Source organism: Podarcis raffonei, chromosome 3 (assembly GCF_027172205.1).
Source record: "Podarcis raffonei isolate rPodRaf1 chromosome 3, rPodRaf1.pri, whole genome shotgun sequence".
Taxonomy (NCBI): Eukaryota; Metazoa; Chordata; class Lepidosauria; order Squamata; family Lacertidae; genus Podarcis; species Podarcis raffonei.
Window position 1 is genome coordinate 79311898 of NC_070604.1, and position 19092 is coordinate 79330989.

General features: G+C 40.6%; 1 protein-coding gene across 19 annotated transcripts in view; it reads left to right on the forward strand.

Moving 5' to 3' along the window:
* The window catches only part of RYR2 (ryanodine receptor 2), a 252769-nt gene that overhangs the window by 126624 nt on the left and 107053 nt on the right, over window positions 1-19092 (forward strand). For all 19 annotated transcript variants that reach the window (XR_008329619.1, XM_053382604.1, XM_053382607.1 and 16 more), the window contains 15 exons: window positions 700-874; window positions 2334-2542; window positions 3979-4325; window positions 5420-5534; window positions 7396-7556; window positions 8595-8754; window positions 8939-9025; window positions 9509-9735; window positions 10978-11767; window positions 12436-12636; window positions 13495-13600; window positions 15136-15279; window positions 16273-16546; window positions 16886-17000; window positions 18420-18552. Coding sequence is in view for 18 of the 19 variants with exons in the window: in XM_053382604.1 (XP_053238579.1) it covers window positions 700-874; window positions 2334-2542; window positions 3979-4325; window positions 5420-5534; window positions 7396-7556; window positions 8595-8754; window positions 8939-9025; window positions 9509-9735; window positions 10978-11767; window positions 12436-12636; window positions 13495-13600; window positions 15136-15279; window positions 16273-16546; window positions 16886-17000; window positions 18420-18552 (3244 nt within the window). In the remaining variant the exon portion in view is untranslated. The remainder of the gene's footprint in view (window positions 1-699; window positions 875-2333; window positions 2543-3978; window positions 4326-5419; window positions 5535-7395; window positions 7557-8594; window positions 8755-8938; window positions 9026-9508; window positions 9736-10977; window positions 11768-12435; window positions 12637-13494; window positions 13601-15135; window positions 15280-16272; window positions 16547-16885; window positions 17001-18419; window positions 18553-19092) is intronic.

Below are 19092 nucleotides of genomic sequence, written 5' to 3' on the forward strand. Positions count from 1 at the left end.
GGAGAGCAAAGAAGAGGGAATGGGGACCTTCTTTACCATCCCTCCTCTTCTGAAATATGCCTCTATAGTTCCTGCAAGGTGGAAGGGAACTACCATTAGGGCATGTATTCTGCAACTTTACTCCCCTGATATTTAAGCTGTCAGGGTTGAGCAGGTCAATGGTCTCTCTCCTTCTGCTCACTGTTGTTCTCTCCCCCCTCCCCAACTGACTCACTTTCCATGCTTCAGCTGCTCCTGTCTCAATCATAGGTCAAGGAACAAAATGTTGCAGTGCATCCTCAACTACTAACATGAATTCTCTGGTACAGGGTTCCAGCCAGCCAACATCCTGAATACTATCACACTAATAAATGATAATTTGCAAAAAATGCAAAGCAAATCAGTTGGCTTACAATGAACTTAGAATTATTCAAATGAAACAAATATCCTTTGGATTCTGCTTCTGTTGTTTGTGTTGAAATGGCAATATGCCCTACAAATCTTTTGATGCTTTTAACACTAATACTGTTAACCTTTCACAATACTAATTGTAAGATTTGCAGTCCAACAGTTGCTTGCAACTACTTGCAGAATGCTATATGACAGTATTAATTGTAGTAGCATGTTAATTTATCTTTGGGGATACTTATTAGTCATACACTGGAGGCACAGTCCTCTTAATTGCCTTTCATTCAAATAATGAAATCCTTTATTACCCAGGCTCAACGGTGGCACCAGGGAAATGAGCATTTTGGCCGTTCTTGGCTGACAGGGGATATTGTAGGCTGTATGGTTGACTTGAATGAGCGCACCATGATGTTCACTCTGAATGGAGAAATCCTTCTTGATGACTCGGGTTCCGAGCTAGCATTCAAGGACTTTGAGGTTGGTGATGGTAAGTTCTTTTTCTCTCTTAATAAAGTTTTTATTTATTTTCGTAATACATAAGGCACAATTTGAGAAAAGAATTGTTCCAGCAATAAGCGGCACACAACTTGCTGGTGATAGTAAGTTCTTAAAACTATTTTATGCTGCTAACTGGCTTTGGTGGCAAGTCTTTCCTTACTGTTATAGGAAAAAGTCTTTTAACATGTCATCCACATGACCTAATTATGTATCTTAATGAAAATATGCACCTGAGCAGCGCCACAAAAAAACACCCCTGTAAGTAAATAAATATTAAATGTTTCCCAGCAGTGTTTGGCAAGATCATCCACATGACCGTGAACAATGTCACTGCTGTATTTTACATCAATGAATGAGGTAGAACTAGGTCTGGGACTATCTTGTACACGGACCTTGCCTGAACACACCTATTTGCATGACTTTGCAATTATGCTATGGAATGACTAAGCTCCACCTCACAGGAGGGACCTTTGCATTCTACTAGAGCTGCTGTTTCCTCTTTGACCTTTATTCGGGGACAGCCTGTGGTGGAGATTTGCCAGGCTGCTGGCTGAGTTGAGTTGCATAAATTACTTTTCTTGAGACAGACCAGACAGCAATCTATTTGCTTATTTTGGCCCTAACTATATTCATAGCCACATGCAGTTGCAGTAGTCCAGGGTCTAAGAGGAATTTTCCTCTCCACATCTTAAATTTCTTGTTCTAAGCTTGAACATGTTCATTTCAGCAACTTCCTCTTTTGTTCAGTTGTGCTGTGAGTTGAGGGTTTCTGCCCACTAGGTTCATTTTGGGAGGGATGGGAGTCAGAAGTGGACTCTGCCTTCCACCTGGAGGAGGTGATTTCCTGTCTTAAGAAGGGAAATATGGTAAGTTAAAATTGCTCCCCCACCCTACTGACAATGTTTTATCCCAATGGCAACAATTTAGGCAAGTGCAGCTGGGGGTTTGTTCCTAGCTACATTTATTATTATCCTAAATCTAACATCAAAAGGGAATTTGAAAGTCTTAAAAGAAGACATCCAAGATATATGGATGTGGGAAGAAGTTTTATTTTATACTCCACCTTTTGATCAACTGATTCCCAAGACAATTTACATTAAATTATAAGAATACAACTGAGGAGCAGTATTTTTACAGCATTTGGCGGAGCCAGGACTCTATTCAGATGTAGCAGTGAACATTTGACACCATTGATTTACTTTGCTGAGAAGTCTGTTTCCAGGAATGATATTATATATGGCTAATTTGCCCTTTTCAATATAGGGAGTTCCACATGAGTACTGAATTTATATATTTTTGCGTACATTTTCCTATCCAGATAAAATTATGATATTATATATTTCAGAGACTTGTTCGTTTGGCTTGTGGGGGGAGGGGTAAATAAATAAAACATTTTTTTGAATATTTATGATTCATGGATTGCATCTGTTTTTGTTTTGTTTTGGCAGGCTTTATACCTGCATGTAGCCTGGGATTATCACAAGTGGGCAGAATGAACTTTGGCAAAGAAGTGAGCACCTTGAAATATTTCACTATTTGTGGTTTGCAAGAAGGCTACGAACCATTTGCGGTGAATACAAACAGGGACATCACCATATGGCTGAGCAAGAGACTACCTCAGTTTCTCCCAGTACCACCAAATCATGAACATATTGAGGTTTGATATATCTTCAGTTCATTTTGTGGGAATGGGCAGCGAGTTGATAGAGAATTCCATCTTGCACTCACTAATCAGGGAGTTAGCTCAGTGGGGACTTACTTTTGTGTAGGGCTGAACGAAGTTAGAAATGTCCGTTTTGGCATTTATTCATCCTAGCCTGTGCTGATTCCATTCCTCTGCAGAACCATAACAAAGTAATTAATTATGTAAAGCTTGCAGATTTTTTAATAAAAAAATTATACGAATAAATGCACATTGCATTCACTTCAGTGAATTCCATTCCTGAACACTGAATGAGCAGGTGGAAAGTCTCTCCTCAGAGCAGAATTCTCCTACATCCCTGTTTCTGAATAAACTTGCATATGGTTGCAATGTTTCTTGGTGGAATTCAGTATGCTAAGTTCTCTTCTCAGTGAGTGCAGAAGGCATCTTTGCATAGGTGCAATCCCCAAGTTTATTTTACTGCAAACTGTTGATGCCTAATGCAGGGTTGCAAGCCTTCAGTGCAGTGGTTCTCAACTTGTTGTTGGACTACAACTCCCATCATCCCTGAGCTCTGGCCTTGCTAGCTAGGGGTGATGGGAGTTGTAGTTCAACAACATCTGGGGACCCACAGGTTGAGAAAGGCTGCTTCAGTGGCAAGCCCCATTGTGCCGTCCTTCCAGGTTGAAAGGGGTAGCGCAGATACCCCCTCTCCAGTTCATAAAGCAACAAGTGTGGTATTAAATTAGATCCCCCCCCCATGCCATGTAGATATCACTCAGTACTTGGATGTGCTTTTATTTTCTTTCAGATGTTGTTGGACTACAACTCTCCTCATCCCTGACTGCTAGTCCTGCTAACTAGGGATGATGAGAGTTGTAGTCCAACAACACTTGGGGACCTAAGGTTGAAGAAGATGGATCTAGATTATGAAGTTGGGAAAAGTTTATGTAGTGTGGGATCTGTCCCCTAAAGCATTGTGGGGTTAAGACAAAGCAGCAGTGGGGGACCTCTGGTCCATGGGCCTAATTAGACCCACAATATTGTCCATTTGGCCCAAGAGGCAGTTTCAGCCAAGCCACACCCACCTGCCCTACACATATATGATGTCTGTAAAGATGCAGGTAAAGATGCAGCTGGGCTGAAAGGAAGTCACTTTTCATTTTTAAAACTAAGACTTGACTGCTGTATTTTTTTACCTAAATATTAGATTACTAAAGTGCCTTTTGCAACTGTTGGAGAGTTAAATTTTTAATTGCACTGTTGATGCTCTAATGGGCAGCTTGTACCAATAGTAATCTTACCTTGCTAACTTGTTATAAATGCATCAGTGATGTTCATATTAATATTTTAATATTTACTTGCTATTAAAAAACCTTTGAATGCAAGTAAATGTGCATTCAATTTTACATTTTTCATTAATTTTACATTTTAGTTTTTGCATTTGGTAGGTTACAAGAATAGATGGTACTGCGGACAGCTCCCCATGCTTGAAGGTCACACAGAAGTCCTTTGGGTCTCAGAATAGTAAAACAGAAATCATGTTCTATCGGCTCAGCATGCCTATTGAATGTGCAGAAGTATTCTCTAAAATGCCTGGAGGAGGAGTGCCCAGTTCCGGCCGCCTTGGACCAAAGAATGACTTGGATGATTATGATGCAGATTCTGACTTTGAAGTTCTTATGAAGACTGCTCATGGTCACCTTGTACCTGATCGTATAGAAAAAGAAGCTGTAAAATCAGAGTTCAATAACCATAAGGACTACACACAAGAGAAACCTTCACGCCTCAAGCAAAGGTCAAGTGGTTTGATCTCTTTGTGGTATTTTAACCACACTGTTTTCTTTCAAGGGCATGCAAATTTCCTGCTTACTGTTCTCTGGGAATTGCCTCTGCATCATAGAATCAGTGCCTGTTGCTGCTGGATAATTCAGTGTAGACTTCAAATATTGTTTCTGGGTTGTCAGGATCACCCATCCCCAACCCCCGCTTTCTCTCTTAGGATCCCCCCATCCCATCCCTTCTCTATTTCAGGATTATCCATTCTGAAATACAGCACTCCCTCCTTCTCTCTCAGGATCACTCCAAGCTAATAAACTATTTCTTTTCTCTTTTTTTACACATGTGACCCCTCTCCCAGCTCCCCAAGAGATTCACACAAATACACATAAGTCTCTCTGTCTCCTCCTCCCCACCATTATGCCCATGGTCACTTCACTGTCTTCTCCATCTCAGTCCCCCCCCCCAGTTGCTCCCTACTTGCCCCCCCCCACCTGGTTGTTCCTCAGCATCCTTAACCTCCACCCATAACTGATCTAGGAGGGCAACAGTGGTGCTTTTGCATAAGTGCCATGGGTTCCCATCATAAGGCTTCACCAATTTTAGATGTGTGCCAGGTAATGGGTGTAGACAGTGGGATGGGATGGTAGCTTGGGGTGGGTGGGGCAGAGAAGCAAGAGCTTTCTGTGACTCAGGGCATGGCTTGATTATTAGAAATCTATCCAATTAAAGACTTCTGTCCAAAACTGGAATATATGCAACACTTTTTTTTTTAAGGTGAGCAAACTGTGCTCAGCCAACGCCCCCCTACACACCATTATTCATTTTAATAATATGTTCTTCACAAATCTCTAGGATAATGTATGCCTAAATTACTCAAATGGGTATGCTATCGTGCAGATTTATGAAGGACATATTATTAAACTGAATAATGGGGAGTTTGGTTAAGCACTGTTTGTGTGCCTTTTAAAAAATATTTCATATTCTAGGTTTGATAAATTCATAAACAGATTTTATCAGATGGAGCACTTAGTATTATGTTTATCCAACCATTGTATCCAGAAATTATTAAATGGTTATTTATTCTCTCTCAAATATTTTGATATATTACAGATTTATGCTGAGAAGGACGAAGCCAGACTACAGCTCAAGCCACTCTGCAAGGCTCACTGAAGATGTCCTAGCAGATGAAAGAGATGATTATGATTACTTAATGCAAACATCTACAGTATGGCAACTTAGTGTTACTATTTGTACTGTGTTTTCTCAGAGAATTGCCATTTTTTTCTATTATGATAGTACATAAACAGCTTGAAATTATCATAGGCACCATTCTTTAATTTTATAGATGACTATAAACTGCTTATACATGAACCGCAGCTACTGAATTACATTTAAATTATAACCTTATTTATTATTATTAGCTCATCATTGCTATATTGTGTTGACTATAAGGCTGAACCAAAATGTACTGGTGTTCAATTTTCATTCGATGTGTAGACTTTCAAAGCTGGTTGTTTCCCACCTTGTTACCATGTTCTACTTAGCATGGAGGGATGAGGAAGATGAAAGGATGTAATATTGTTTAGCCATGTCACCTCTTGCAATCCCTCACTCAATCACTAGTTGGTGTGACTCAACGCCAGTCTGCTGATGAATTTAGATTCAGAGCCAATCTGGGCAATGACTTGTGCCTTCTTCTTACCCAGTGCTACTTGATGTTCTGCGGTTGTCCTTCATTTGTTAGATGATAGCCAACAGCTGGGACATGGGTGGTGCTGTGGGTTAAACCACAGAGCCTAGGACTTGCCGATCAGAAGGTCGGCGGTTCGAATCCCCGCAACGGGGTGAGCTCCCATTGCTCTGTCCCTGCTCCTGCCAACCTAGCAGTTCAAAAGCACATCAAAGTGAAAGTAGATAAATAGGTACCGCTCCAGTGGGAAGGTAAACGGTGTTTCCGTTCAGTGCTCTGGTTCGCCAGAAGCGGCTTAGTCCTGCTGGCCACATGACCTGGAAGCTGTACCCCAGCTCCCTCGGCCAATAAAGGGAGATGAGTGCCGCAACCCCAGAGTCAGCTACGGCTGGACCTAATGGTCAGGGGTCCCTTTACCTTTACCTTTAGCCAACAGCTAAGCTGAGAAGCAGTTTATCTGAGTCTCTGGTTGAGAACTAATCCCAAGGGCTATGTTTCCCTTAACCTTTTGGCCCAGAATATTATACTGCTATTATAGTGTTGATAACTAGCTGACTCTAGTTTGTAGTCACTGGACAGCACCACAACCAAGGGGTGAGTTCCCTGATGGATCCAGTGAGGTGCCCTTAAGCAGTCTTAGAAGTAGGGGCTCATAGCTATCCACACTACCAGGTTGGTGATGGCAAGCAGAGAGAGTGGCTTATATTAAAGCAGCCTTCTTTCCTTCCCCACCAATTGGCCTGGCAGGATTAGGCTGCCCATGCAACACCAAAAGGTCTGGAATCTGCAGCCAATAAATTTGAGACCTGTTTTAATCAAATCTGGTGTGGGTTTCCATCATTATGTCCTCCTCACATTCTCTCCCTAATATACACACAGATTTTTTTGTCAAGTACAATGCTTATCTTACCAAATTATCAGTGTTAATTTCAAAGCTGTTAATTACCCAGTTTTGTACAGATGCTTTTACTATAATAATTGTCAATAGCTTTTATAATGCTTTCCTCACCATATTTGTCAATGGTGTCTATAAATAACACAATATGGATATTTAAAGTCAATCAACTGTCACATAGCAACTACACTGAAGTTATTTAATGGTGTATTTTCGCAGTTGAAGCACATTGGCCAGTGCTACTAGTAATATCCCGTGCAGGACATGGAATTAATTTATATTAGAAAAAACATTTCAGGACCATGCCATTCAACCAGTTTACAAAGATGAGTGTTTAAAAATTTGTACTGACCAGTAGGTCAAAGAAGGGGCTGTTTGGGGACAAAATGAAATTGAAAACACAAGATAGGTTTTGTCTAATTCCTAATTATGAGTCAGCTATGGATTTTTATGCAAGAAGGAAGTTTTTGCTCAAAACGGTCTTTTAAAATTTCTTGACAGTATTATTATTCTGTGCGTATCTTTCCTGGACAAGAACCTGCTAATGTCTGGGTGGGCTGGATTACATCTGACTTCCATCAGTATGACACAAGCTTTGATTTGGATAGAGTCCGTACTGTTACTGTAACCCTAGGAGATGAAAAAGGGAAAGTTCATGAGAGGTTGGTTTTGTTTCTCTTTAGATTGGAATTATGTGATATCAAAACTTGTGCATCATAGTGATTACATTATAAGACTAAGGATGCTTTATTGATTTGTAATGTTTCTATTTTTGTTTGTATGTTTCAAGATTCTATATAAACACTTGCCAAATATATCATCTTTTAAAAAATGCATTCTGTTGCCCTTTTGTCTAGTTTATTCCTGAGGAAGATATGAAGACATGTATTTTATTTTGTTTCCGTAAAGGGCTTCGTGAAGCTTTATGTTTTTAATTTTTTTCAATCCAATGCACACTGTGATCTAAATACACTCAGTAGCCATTGGAACGTAAATTGCAGAACCCTTTCTTTGTTTAAGTAGTGAAAAATACTGACTGCTGTTTTTGTAGTTAAAGAACATTAACTGTAGCTCTGTGCTATTACTCCACATTTATAGAGAGCCGTTCAGTTTGAATGATCATTTCAGGCTTCATAAAAGCTGGGAACAAACAATGGGACCAGTCATTCATCCGCTCACCTTCCCCTTCTGTGTTGCTTCAGCCCTTCATTTCTGACTTAGGCTAAGCCAGAGTTCCCCATTATGTCTGAACAGGGAGCTCTAGCTTAATATTAATTAACAACCCTAGATAATATCTGGGTTTATTATGCTATCTTATTGGCTGACATTAAGCTAGAGTTCCCCACTTTCAACATAACAGGGAAGTTTGGTTTAATACCAGCAAGAAATGAAGCGCACAAGTGTCACACAGGGAGAGAGAGGAGTCCTTGGTCTCAGCACTGCTTCCCAGCTTCATTAATCATGGTTTATGAAGCCTGGAATTATGATCTGAACTAGGACATTGAATGCAAGCCCTTGAAAGTGAAGGGTGCGTGAATTCGTAATTATTCTAGTAGGACATAAGTGCATAGTTAGAATAATGTAGCCCCCATGCATGCAGGTGCCCATGTGTACACTGGAGCCCGATGGAGTTTGAGATCTTGGTTTGCAACATTCAGCTTCCACAGTATCTCTCATGCTGTTCATCTTTTGAAATACAGCATCAAACGCAGCAACTGCTATATGGTATGCGCTGGTGAGAGCATGAGTCCCGGGCAAGGACGCAATAACAATGGGCTCGAGATTGGCTGTTCGGTTGATGCTGCAACTGGTGTCCTGTCCTTCACAGCTAATGGCAAAGAGATAAGCACCTATTATCAGGTAATTCTTCTTAGGTTGTCATTTGTTCAAGAACAGACAACTAGACTTAATAATAATGATAGTAATAAGTTGGAGTATTCATGGAAAATAAATTGCCATTCCCAGAAATTTCATCTTCAGCTGTGCTTGTTTCATGCACTTATCATCTTGAATTATAATGCATTTCTGTTTGTTCATGATTTAGGTTGAACCAAGCACTAAACTATTTCCTGCAGTATTTGCACAAGCCACGAGCCCCAATGTTTTCCAATTTGAATTGGGAAGAATAAAGGTAATTTTAAAACCATTTGTTCCTGTGCTGTGTTGTTGAATTTAGAATGTTTGTAATATTGTTTCTTTGAGTTCATAAACCTTCGAAACAGTATCACATAGTGTTGAGAGGTCTCTCCTCCTACTTACTCACAGAAGCCTAAAATTACTACGTGGAGGAGGGGGATTGTTTTTCCAGTTCCCTTTCAATCATTAGGTAGCTTTATGCCCAAACCTTGACTTTTCTGGAGGATGCTACTAAGAAACAGTGTATTCAATAGTCTTTCCATAATAAGATAAAAACAAAAACATGGGACCCATAAATGTTGTCAGTCTTCACATGAAAGCTGTATATTTCCTCCCAGGAAACCAAGCGAACCACAAGCCTTTTACGCACAGTCAGAAGGGGGGGGGGGGGCTGTAGACTCGTCATGCATAATGTATGCTTTGTACTTTGCCATCTGCTGGAGTCTTAATTTTTGCAACTCTGCCTTGCTCTTTCCAGAATGTAATGCCATTGTCAGCTGGCCTGTTCAAAAGTGAGCACAAAAACCCAGTCCCCCAGTGTCCTCCCCGTCTGCATGTTCAGTTTCTGACACATGTGCTTTGGAGTAGAGTACCAAACCACTTTCTGAAAGTTGACATATCACGGATCAGTGAACGTCAAGGCTGGTCAGTACAGTGCCTGGAGCCTTTGCAGTTCATGTCACTTCACATCCCAGAGGAAAACAGGTATTCCTTGTTTGCATTTATAAATCAAGGTGGAATATTATGGTGACATTCATGCTATTACAAATCATATTTCCAGAGTTTTATGTTTCTGTATTTTATTAATTTTGGGATGTATCCAGTGGTGCCTCTCCACTGACCAAGGATCTTTGATCTAGCGAAGACTTACATCAATAGATCAGGGAGGGAGGTGATATTTGCTGATTTACACCATCACTGTATCACCCACATCCTCATGCTGTCCCAAAGCATCCCCCAACCCTCTTGATTCTGAATAATATACTCCCCACCTCAACTCATAAATACACACACAGCCATATGGGCCATAGTCCTCAGGCTAATGAATGGGACCAGAATACTCTTCTCATTAGTTCTGAAGTCCCAGAGCAACTGGAATTTGGAGCAGTGTGGTCCTTCTGGCAGGGAGAGTGGGGGAAAGCTCCTTGCAATTGCTCCTCCTCTGGTTGATGGAATAGGATGGGATAGGAGCAGGTTAGCTTTCCCCTTGCTGTGATGGTCTTCCTGAGGAACAGGGGCATAACATCCTAGTATCATTTAAATTGTGGTGACTTGCCTGCAGACTACATTGGGTGCCTTAAATTTTTAGTATGGTGTTCTTCTTCCTCACTGTGATTTCTAGTCATTGCTAGTCGCTTGGTGGGTGGATCCAAAACAGCCATCAGTTCTCACCCCCTCAACTCATTAGGAGCAGCACCATGTTCTGTCACTTCCTTAGGACAAACACTTCTGCAGTGCTTCGGAAGCCTTTGTTTAGCTTCAGCTGCTGTCACCATCAACTGGCAGAACTTGAATCTGTCCATCAGCATTCTGAGCCAAGTGGAGAGTTATCTAAGGGAGCCAGCCAAAGGGAGAAGCAACTTCAAAACACCATAATTGGTGGAGGGAATGAAGTTGATCCCCATTGTTTCATTGGTCATATTGATATGTTGAGCAGCATGATGGGGACCACCTTGTTACTGTTCTTTGGGCACCACTCTGAATACCGTTTTTTGGCTGAAGATCAGGGTAAAAAATACTTACATATTTTTGTTGCAGCTCCTACTTAATACAAGTAGGAGCTGCAACAAAAATATGTAAGCATCTCTAACAGTAGTATATTTTCATTTCACTTAAGCAACAATTTTCATACTCATGCGGGTTGACCTGTTCTCAGTGATTTTTATAAAAAATAACATTTCACTTTTCCTAGATAGTGAAGTTATTATTAAACTTTCTTTTCCACAGGTCTATAGACATTTTAGAATTGTCAGAACAAGAAGAATTGTTGAAATTCCACTACCATACTCTCAGACTGTACTCAGCTGTTTGTGCTCTTGGGAATAATCGAGTAGCGCATGCCATGTGCAGCCATGTGGATGAGTCACAGCTTCTTTATGCAATTGAGAACAAGTATATGCCGGGCTTGTTACGTGCCGGCTATTATGATCTTCTAATTGACATTCACCTTAATACTTACGCTACTGCAAGGCTGATGATGAACAATGAATTTATTGTTCCCATGACAGATGAGACTAAGAGCATTACTCTGTTCCCTGATGAAAACAAAAAGCATGGCCTACCTGGCATAGGACTCAGCACTTCCCTACGGCCCAGAATGCAGTTTTCCTCTCCCAGTTTTGTAAGAATCAACAATGAGTGTTATCAGTACAGTCCTGAATTTCCTCTGGAGATATTGAAGACTAAAACCATAGAGATGCTGACGGAGGCAGTTCAAGAGGGCAGCCTCCATGTCAGAGATCCAGTAGGTGGGACTACAGAGTTTCTCTTTGTTCCTTTGATCAAGCTTTTTTACACTCTTCTCATAATGGGGATCTTCCATAATGGAGACCTGAAGCATATATTGCAGCTGATTGAACCTAGTGTTTTTAAGGAAGATGCAGTCCATGAGGACGAGACTCGAGTAATAGCAAAAAAAGAATTAATTGCAGATGGACTAAATTTGGAGACAGGAGGAGAGAAGGTGCCAGAAGAAGGACTCCTTCAAATGAAACTTCCCGAGCCAGTGAAATTGCAGGTAATCATGAAATAATCTATCGTAATGACATCTGCTATGGCTGTTTTTTTTCACCCATCCACATTTCTCTATCCTCCATCCAGGCAAGCAAGAGGCATTATCACTTCAAGGACATCTGCCATTCAGGCAAAGGCACTGGTAAGAGGTGTGGCCTGAGGATAGTCCAGAGGGCTAAGCAGAGAAGTCTGAAGGACTACTTTTGTCCCCTAGGCCTGAGTCTGTTACCTTCTGGATTGAAGGCAATCCATGGAGGAAAGTACTTCACACAAACAAGCAAACAAATTTATATGAACAGAATGATTCAAAACAGAAATTAAAGGTTTGTGCTGAGATATGTGAAGGCAAGAGGGTAGACTTTTTTTTAGTATTCAGAATGAGAGATAATGAAAACTTGAAATCAAAGACTTTGAAAAATCCCAAAAACAAAAAGGTGTTTGGGTTGTGTTAGAAAGTGTGGGGCTAACCCACAAATATCACAACTCAAAAAGAGAATTAGAAAAATAAGGGTGATGTGGATAAACTTACATATTACCACTACTGAAAGAAACGAGTGTTGTTTACCATGAGGTTGCCCGTCATTTGCATACCTCTAACTCTTTAAAAAAAACCTAGTTGAATTTTAATAGTTTGTGTTTTGTAACTTTTTCCCCTTGTTCATTCTCTTTCAGATGTGTCTTTTACTTCAGTACCTTTGTGACTGTCAGATACGCCATCGGATAGAAGCCATTGTAGCATTTTCAGATGATTTTGTATTAAAACTTCAAGAGAATCAGCGTTTCCGATACAATGAGGTTATGCAGGCATTAAATATGTCTGCAGCACTGACAGCCAAGAAAACAAAGGAGTTTCGGTCTCCACCACAGGAACAGGTATAACATAAAATAGGAGGCAGCTTCTTATATTCAAGTTTTGTTCAAGGTTAGAATCAATTTGCATTGCATACTGCTTTTCCTGAACAATACATCATCAGATTTTTGGTAGATATAATAACAGAAGAATTGTTTGGTATTTCCAGCAAATGGCCAGATGCTAGGTGCTCTAAAGCAGGTGATGACCTTCAGCTAGCACCCGATATTGAAATATATTGTCTCCATACATCAAGGTTCCATTTAATTGTCATGGCTAAAGAGTCTAAGGGTGGCGCTGTGGGTTAAACCACTGTGCCGCTTGGGCTTGCCGATTGAAAGGTTGGCGGTTTGAATCCCCACAGTGGGGTGAGCTCCCATTGTTCAGTCCTAGCTCCTGCCAACCTAGCAGTTCAAAAGCGCGCAGTGCAAGTAGATAAATGAGTACCGCTCCGGTGGGAAGGTAAATGGCATTTCCGTGCGCTGCTCTGTTTTCACCAGAAGTGGCTTAGTCATGCTGGCCACATTACCCGGAAAAACTGTCTGTGGAAGCGGACAAACGCCAGCTCCCTCGGCCTGTAAAGCAACATAAGTGCTGCAGCCCCAGAGTTGTTCACGACTGGACTTAATTGTCAGGGGTCTCTTTACCTTCACCTTTAAAGAGTCTAAAGGATGTCTGCTTGTGAAACAGGGATTCCTCCCCTCTTCCCTCCACCCCAAAGATTAGCTTAGAGCAGGGACTTCTTCTTATCAAAGAAGATAGGGAATATTAAGCTGCTATTGGAATGTATCAGTTTTATAGTAAAACGTTTCCTCCTATCTTATACATAACCTTGTAAACATATCTGAAATGTAATTATTAATTTGTATGTTTTTTAAAAGATTAATATGCTGCTGAATTTTAAGGATGATAAAAATGATTGCCCTTGTCCTGAAGAAATAAGGGATCACCTCTTGGATTTTCATGAAGATTTGATGGCACACTGTGGTAAATCTTAACTTTTTCTTGTTCTTATTCTTGTTTTCTTTGCTTAAACAAATAAAATAATTTCATCAATTTTATTAGAAAACTCAAAGATATGTTAGAGAAATTACAAAGCCTTTGGGTCTGCATCAGTCTTCCTGTTTCCCAGTTTCCCTCTAAGCAGGCAACCTCATTCTAATAGTGTTGTGGTGACACATGGTTCATTATGAGGTTTGGGCCCACCAATCTCATATTGGCTGCCATTTGAAGCATAAACAAATTGCATAGGTTGTGTGGAAAATACAGCTTCCATGATAGTGGCAATCTGTAGTCTTGATTCATTGAACTTGGGCTACTAAAGTACTTATTTTCAGGCATGTAAAAGAACCAGTGTAGAAGCTGTGCAACACTGCAAATAAGTAACTGACAATCATGACAGGATAGTAAAAATCAGAGTGCTCAGGTTTTTTACCTTGTAATGGCTGCATTACTGTTTGAAGCAAAATTGTGGCTTGATTTGTAGGTCATTAACAGTAAAGGTTTTTGCAGAACTGAGCAGACCTGGCACCATGTGGCATGTTGGGGCAAATCATGTGGCCTATGTTACTGGTGATGTTTGCAGGGACACCACTGTTGCCTGAGCACCCTACTCCCTGCTTTAGTCTTCTCAGCAGCCACGGTGGCAGTGGCTATTTTTCTTTTTTCTACATACAGTGGTACCTCAGTTTAAGAACAGCTCTGTTTACGAACAATTCGGTTTACGAACCCCGCAAAGCCGGAAGTAGTGTCCCGGTTTGCGAACTTTACCTCAGTCTAAGAACGGCACTGGCGGTGGGAGGCCTCATTAGGGAAAGTGCACCTCAGTTTAAGAACGGTTTCAGTTTAAGAACGGACTTCTGGAACGGATTAAGTTTGTAAACCGAGGTACCACTGTACACTGGCGTAGCTGGGGGGGCCATGGCCCAGGCGTGTTTTTTAAGGGGGCGCAACCAGGAGCCCACACACAGGCTCTCTCATTGGAGCCTGGCTCCAGCACACGAGGGAGCTGCAGAGACAGACAGCTTCCTCGTGCCCAACGTCACCAGCCACAACTCCATTCCCAGGTCATGCCGGAGCTGGGAGTGGAGAGAGAGGAGTCGGTAGCAACTGCTGTGACGTCATGTGCAGCATGCAAGGCAGCCAGCCATGGCAGCTCTATCCTTGGGTGAAGCTTGACCTGGGGGTGGAGAGAGGCTGCGGCATATGTACTCCAGGTGTGGTTTGTGAGGCACACCGTAGCGGGCTCTCTCTGTGCCCCACCCCACTTGGGAGTCCACTCTGCGCACACACTCTGGGCGACCTGAGCTTACGTTCTGCCACTGAGATAATATGCTGGAAATTTGGTTCTGATGCACTGTAGATAAAAATCATGGTTTCCTTTTAGCTTTCAAGATGGACCACCCACCCAGAGTAAAAGGAGGGGGGCGCGTGGAGGGCAGGCAGCCATCTTTAGGCCCCCCCAAAGAGAGTATCTTTTTGACTTCTAGATATCTAATAAACATTTGAATTTTTACACCTAGGAATTCAGTTAGATGAAGATGGAATTCTGGATGGAAATAGTGATTTAACTCTTAAAGGTCGCCTGCTATATCTTGTGGAAAGAGTCACACACTTGAAGAAGAAACAAGCTGAGAAGCCCATTGATGATGATGCTAAAAAGCCATGTAAGTAAAGTAGCATGTGGGTATCATAAAAAAACCCCATGATGATTTAATTGCATCAAGCAGAGTCTGAACCATAACCTCTTTTTCTGTACAAGTTTCAGTGAACACAAACTACCATCCCTTTTTCAATGAATGATGGCTACTGGGAAAGGGGGGAGGGAATTTCCCCATGTGAATGTGAGCTAGAAGCTTCCTGAGCCTGTTTGCATATTTGTGCCTGTTTGTGTGTCTTTCTTCCATTGTGGCATAGGACTGGGCAGGAAAAAAAATGCATTCCTGAAAGGGTTTGTATGTGTCTGTGCCTGCTTTACAAAATATGCTGCCTGGTTCTCTGTGTTTCTTGTATGTTGTCAATGTGAAAGCAATGACGCTGGTTTGTTCTGCCCAGGCTGGCTCCCTCTGTGTGATGGTGACATAGGGTCTGGCAGCATTCCAAAGCATGCTGGTAATGTATCTGACATGCTCACAGCATTAGCATTTTTTCAAGCTGCGTGTGTTTTCCCCCAGACTGAGAATAATACATCAAGTGTAGTTGCCATTTTGCCAGTGTAATGGTGATGTTTATGCATTGTAACTGAATATAGGATTGCCCTACCCATTGATTGTTTCGCTTTCAACAAATAATTTTATTCAAACCAGAAATTATTTGCAGCTTTTGATTATAATTAGGGAATTACCTTCTTGCTGATGCATGTGGTTTTTAAAAAATGTCAATGATACATTTCCATAAATTAAAAAAAGATATTTTTTTTTGCAAATGATTTATGAAAGCTTTAGTAGGTGAACATGATAGTAATACTTTAAAATACAGTGTCACTTCTGTCTTCCCATTACCTTTTAATAAGCTTAACTATGTATTATCGATTTAGTAAGAATATTCAGTAAAGGCATTTTTCTAGTTCTGATATGTATAGCATATTATACACTTAACTAGCTGGAGCTGAAGGTGAAAAAGCATTGCTATTTATTTGTCTTAATGCTTTCTACATTTAGCAACTCTCCAACAGCTGATCTCAGAGACCATGGTACGATGGGCTCAAGAATCAGTCATAGAAGACCCAGAGTTGGTGAGGGCCATGTTCGTTTTGCTACACCGCCAATATGATGGAGTTGGTGGCCTGGTTCGAGCCTTGCCCAAGACATACACTATAAATGGCGTATCTGTGGAAGATACAATCAGCTTACTTGCTTCTCTTGGTCAGATCCGGTCTCTCCTCAGTGTCAGAATGGGCAAGGAAGAAGAGAAGCTTATGATTCGTGGATTAGGGTAAAGCCCTTTTTCTTTTCTCTTAATTTGTTTGATTAATCCTAGGTCTAATCAGTTATGGCGGGAAATGACTCTCATGAGCTTCCGTTTATTTTGAAGATATTCATACATTTTGAGTGCGAAAAGATGAGCCACCACCATAGTGATTTCATGCAGCTTCTATCTATCACTGAATGCGGAGTGGCAGCCTGCATAATTTTTGCAGAGTATACCTTCCTAAAATTCTTTCTCTTATATGACATGGTACTAAAGGGAAATAGTTAAAACAATTATTGTATTTTTATTTATTATTGTAAAGTGGTTGGTATATTTTTAAATATTTGATTTTTTTCATTGTAGAGATATAATGAACAATAAAGTTTTTTACCAACATCCTAATCTTATGAGAGCATTAGGTATGCATGAGACTGTGATGGAGGTAATGGTGAACGTACTTGGAGGAGGAGAGTCAAAGGTAAGAAGACATTTTAAATATTGACTGTAATTCCAGATATAGACTGTGTACACACTATGCCTTTAAAGCACATTTGAACCACATTCTTTCCCTCACAGAATTCTGAGCTACAATTCCCAGAAACTCTTAGCAAACCACAGTGCCCAGAATTCATGGAGGGGAACAAAATATGCTTTGAAGGTGCTTTAAAGGTAGAGTGGGTACACAGCTTATAGTTAGCAGCTTAACTTTCATCAAGGTCCAATGAAGGAGATACATATGATGAATCAGGCTTCTAGATGCATATCAATTCCTAGAATTGGAGCCCCAATCCTAAATTCAACATGCATCTAAGTACGGATGCGGTATCTGGGCTACATTCTTTTAATGGAATGTCTACCCCCTTCCAAACTGGAAGGAAATTCAGTGTGAATAGGCAGCATCCATACTCAAGATATGTATCTCAATTTATACCTTCATTTCTTTGCTCTACCAGGTAGTGAGCACATGGTTCTCCTTAGCTTGGTATGTTTTGGAAGCAGAAATTGGTGAATGGAGAGGAAGGCTGAAAGCACCCTCCTCTGTATCGGCCTCTTTCTCTTCCCCCATGTGCATTGGATACCGTCCTTAAGAATTTACTTGGAAAAAAACACCATGCCCCTTTTTGCTATAAAAATAGTCATAAAAACTATTCTTTGTGGTTCTGTGTCTAATTTAATTTTAATTAAATTTAAAAATGAGTGTGGTGCTATATTTTCTCACTGATACAGAAAAGTTCCTAGGTATTGGTTTAATCCTGACTGCATATGAAATTCAAAGACAAACAAGATAGAAAGAGCTTTAAGTGTGTTAGTATCTAGCAGGGGTAAACAACATTTTTCAGCTGTGGGCCGGTTCACTGTCCCTCAGACCATGTGGTGGGCCGGACTATATTTTGGAGAGAAAAAAATGAACGAATTCCTATGCCCCACAAATAACCCACAGATGCATTTTAAATAAAAGCACACATTCTATTCATGTAAAAACATGCTGATTTCTGGACCAGCCACGGGCTGGATTGAGAAGGCGATTGGGCCGCATCCAGCCCATGGGCCTTAGGTTGCCTACCCCTGGTATATAGTGATCCTCAAAACATTAATTTGAAAGGAAATTAAGATGAACTCATGGATTTAAATTAAAGCTAAATTAAGCTAAATTATTTTTGTTGCATTTTGATTTCTGCAGAGGGCCTCCACTTGCGAATAGATTAGAAATGTGTAGTGTTCCAAATGCCTGTTTGGAAGATGTACAGAAGAAATAACTTGCAGGACCATGTTTTGTAAAATAAGGAATTTTTGGTAGCTGCAAAAATTCACAAAACACATTAAAAATATTAAAATGCATGGTTGTTGTTTTTTTTGCAAACTGTTATATTTTTCTAATATAGTATTGTTTGTCTAGGAAATCACCTTTCCTAAGATGGTGGCAAATTGCTGTCGTTTTCTATGTTATTTTTGCCGCATCAGCAGGCAGAATCAAAAGGCTATGTTTGATCATCTTAGCTATCTTTTGGAAAACAGCAGTGTTGGGCTTGGTAAGTATTCTAAAGAGCCTTCTGTTCCTTCAATTCACAACCCATATATTCTGTTGCTGTCTAAGAAGACTTTGGAATCCACAGGTTGTGGATTGCACCTTTGTTCAAAGCCCCAGCATGTTAGTGAGTGGCTTTGCGCTCACTACCGCAGTAGTTGTACAGAACAGCCTGCCCAGAACAGATTTTTTTATACTGGACATGTGAAGCAAAGTGTTGTTTATGATACTGTTACTAAATTATATTAAAAACTGTAATGACATGGACTGAATAAAAAGTACATATGTTCATTTTTAAAATTAAGAACCTCACCTGTAATATAAAACCTGTGTCTTTTGGGTAGTAATTTTGCTTAGCTCTGATATTTGTTTGTAAGCCATGCTACTACTTTACATTTTATATACTAGGGTTGCTATATTTCAAACAGTGGAAATCCGGGCAGAAAAGTTGTTGAGTTTGCCCAAAGTTGTTGAGCGAAAGGATTTTCCCAGACATTTGAGTAATTTCCATCTGGGCACTGCTGACGAATGCAGTATTCCAGAC